This window comes from Gigantopelta aegis, chromosome 12 (assembly GCF_016097555.1).
Source record: "Gigantopelta aegis isolate Gae_Host chromosome 12, Gae_host_genome, whole genome shotgun sequence".
NCBI classification, from domain to species: Eukaryota; Metazoa; Mollusca; class Gastropoda; order Neomphalida; family Peltospiridae; genus Gigantopelta; species Gigantopelta aegis.
Genome location: NC_054710.1, coordinates 32,008,158 through 32,011,172, shown reverse-complemented (window position 1 = coordinate 32,011,172; position 3,015 = coordinate 32,008,158). Strand labels below are relative to the sequence as shown.

Genomic DNA, 3,015 nt, shown 5'->3' with positions numbered 1-3,015 from the left:
ATTACTAAAGCCACTGCTTATGAAAATATACCATTTTATGTTTACGAAACAAACGTATGTGTAATCTGACTCACGAATGGAAACATTATATGAGTGAAAGTGAAGTTCCGGCCATAGCAAGCAACCATCCAAACGTTGTGATTTTTAAGCCAGCCAATCAGTGGCTGTAGAAGCAAATCTGCACACTGTGCAGAGATCGAAAAAATATTACCCCGTATATTTTAGCCCATATGGGTAATAAATATATATAATATATTTTATAATATATATGATATATTTATATATATATCAGAGATGGGGTAATCGTAATCAGTAATCGAAATCGATTGTAATTGATTACATGTTTCCATGTAATTGCAATAGTAATGTAATCGTAATCAGCGATTACGTTCATGATTACTCATAATTATTTACTAAACTTAGATGTGTTTAGCTGTGTTTAGCATCAACTCCAGTAACAGTGCCTATAGTTAGAAGCAGTACTAGTCAGTCAGTAGAACTGATCTCCCATTGTCTACTACTCTCATAGTAGAACTATTATTTGCCTTGAGAAACAGGGGATCATAACGTCTGGATTATCAAATGAATGTTACCCAGGGGATGAAGACATACATTCACATAATGGTATCTATCGTGTTTACGTTTACTACAAAAGCACTTGAAATAATACAGTGTTCTAGCTAGCAATATGTAAAAGGACGCTGCACCATGCCCCAGTTTTGTGTACTAATTGCCGTAAAAAATTAATAATATATATAAAAATTTGTTTTTATAATAAAACACTTGCGTTCCTCAGAATGCATATACAGCGTTATCACGGGTCTGAATTCAACTAAGAAACGCTTGACAATATCTCTTTTTGTCACAGGTGTGAAAGTCCACCAATGGTATCGTGGCAAACTTTCTTTTCTTTTGTTAGTTGTTACGACTGCAGACGGGCAGCCAGCCAGTCATATCAAATTTGATTCCATGGACAGTCATCCTCACCCTGTCGCAGACACAACCACAAATAACGTAACTAATTAAGCAAACACCCACCTTGGTTTATTTTCCTTTAAAATAGCTTAAAATATTAATACGTCTGATAAAAATTCCCGAAAACTGATTTTAGTAGATGTTCTACGAAACGCGGCGCTTCTAATGATACCAAAATAAACATACCCAGACCAAGATACTTGCAATTTTCACCGATACAATTGGATCCTTATAATATGGCATAAAGCAAGCATGACTGCAAATCGAATCATTAATAATAGTCATTTTTATAATGTCAACAATTAAATGCAATGAACCACTTGTGCACATGTATATGCATGCATATATCAATTTAATTATTTATTTACTTGTTTGTTCTTTCCTTTCGTTCTTTATTTCTTCATTTATAGATTTTAATAATAATAATAATAATAATTTGTGGATGGTATTAAATGGTATACGTTCTACAAACAATAACAAACAACAACAAGTAATAGTGATCAGACAGTTTGCAATTACTAATTATGGGTTATTTCAATAATATAACAAAGCATGTATGCTATGCATTGATACAATAATTATACCTATGGTTATTGGTGCCTTTTTGTAAATAATCCATATTTAAGAATAATAAATCTGGTTTTGGAAACTGATTCCCTCCCTGCAGTATGCATATGTTTATAACTGTTTGAACTAATTTAATAAATAATCCAAAATTATCCATTATGTCTTTCAATGAATGAAATCGGTATGGTTGTAAAATAAAGTGCATAACTTCATGGTGGTAACATCATTTCATTATTTGTGTAGATTTGTGGAAATGTAATCATGATTGTAATCATGATTGCTAGACAATGTATTCGCAATCGTAATCGATTACTTTCAATTATCTTGTAATCGTAATCGTAATCGTGACATTCTAAAGTAATCGTAATCGTAATCGATTACTTTTGTCAAGTAATCGCCCCATCTCTTCAATTCACTTTCAAGAATATTGTCTTACAATATTTGTTTTTCATCGTCCAAAATATGTCCAACATTACAGGTTTAACCTGTAAACCAAAACGCCAACAACACCTGGCAATGTCAGGCTAAAAAGCTGGTTTGACTTTGAATCATATGCTGAACCTGAACCTGAAAAGAGAAAGGCAACGTTATACAGTAAAATGTCTAATTGTAGAATAAATAAATGACTGTAAGTGAAGCCATCAATTATGAACAATTAAATATGCAATTGTGGACAGAATATCAGAATGACAGACAGATAGACAAATATACAGACAGACATACATTTTTTTCGTCTCACCTTGTGTACACAGTGAAATAAAAACAACAGTAATAATACAATAATACCGCGATAAAAGTACACAACCCACTCCTATGCAGAGACTTTAAAACTATTAAAATACCAAACTGTCAGTGGTCACAAAGACGTAATCATCGTTCTGGTCACATGACAAATTCCGTGCCAAACGGCTGGTTTCAGTCCAAGATTACCTACTTGATAAAATACATATAAAATTAATATGATTTCATTGCTGAAATATAACTAGCTATTATGTCTGTAAAATAAACAAAAGTACACTGGTATGACAGTTTGTTTATATATACAAATGCTGGATGAGTTATGTAACGGTTAACGTTTGAAGGATGAAATGGTTTTCTTAAGTGCTGCGGTTCCGTACCTGCCGCTATTATGTAGAATTTACCTATACATTTTATAACGACTCTCTCGTTTGGTCGACCCCTCTTCTCTTCTCAGGATAGTATTTACAGATTCAAAACTTCACTAATGCACAACGAAATAATATGGTGCATCGAAACAAAAATGATATAATTTGCATCACATATTGCTACATTCACAATATTTAAAAAAAAAAAAATTGTCTCATTTCTTATGTACTTAAATTTGTACGGGTTTCAAAATAGACATTTTGAAGACTTTAATTGTTAAATTTTAACAGCCATTTTATTTGTTTTTTCTCTTGCTTGTTTATTTTCTTTTCCTGGAAGCAGAACACTTACCTGATTTGTCATCTT

General features: G+C 32.2%; 1 protein-coding gene across 2 annotated transcripts in view; it reads right to left on the bottom strand.

Moving 5' to 3' along the window:
• Window positions 1-1,830: 1,830 nt before the first annotated feature.
• Window positions 1,831-3,015, bottom strand: part of LOC121386820 — a 13,050-nt gene continuing 11,865 nt past the window's right edge. For both annotated transcript variants that reach the window (XM_041517833.1, XM_041517834.1), the window contains exons 5-6: window positions 3,001-3,015; window positions 1,831-2,109 (exon numbers count right to left, since the gene is read on the bottom strand). The exon at window positions 3,001-3,015 is cut by the window's right edge and continues 114 nt beyond it. In XM_041517833.1, coding sequence (XP_041373767.1) covers window positions 2,015-2,109; window positions 3,001-3,015 — 110 coding nt within the window. In that variant the 3' untranslated portion in view covers window positions 1,831-2,014. The remainder of the gene's footprint in view (window positions 2,110-3,000) is intronic.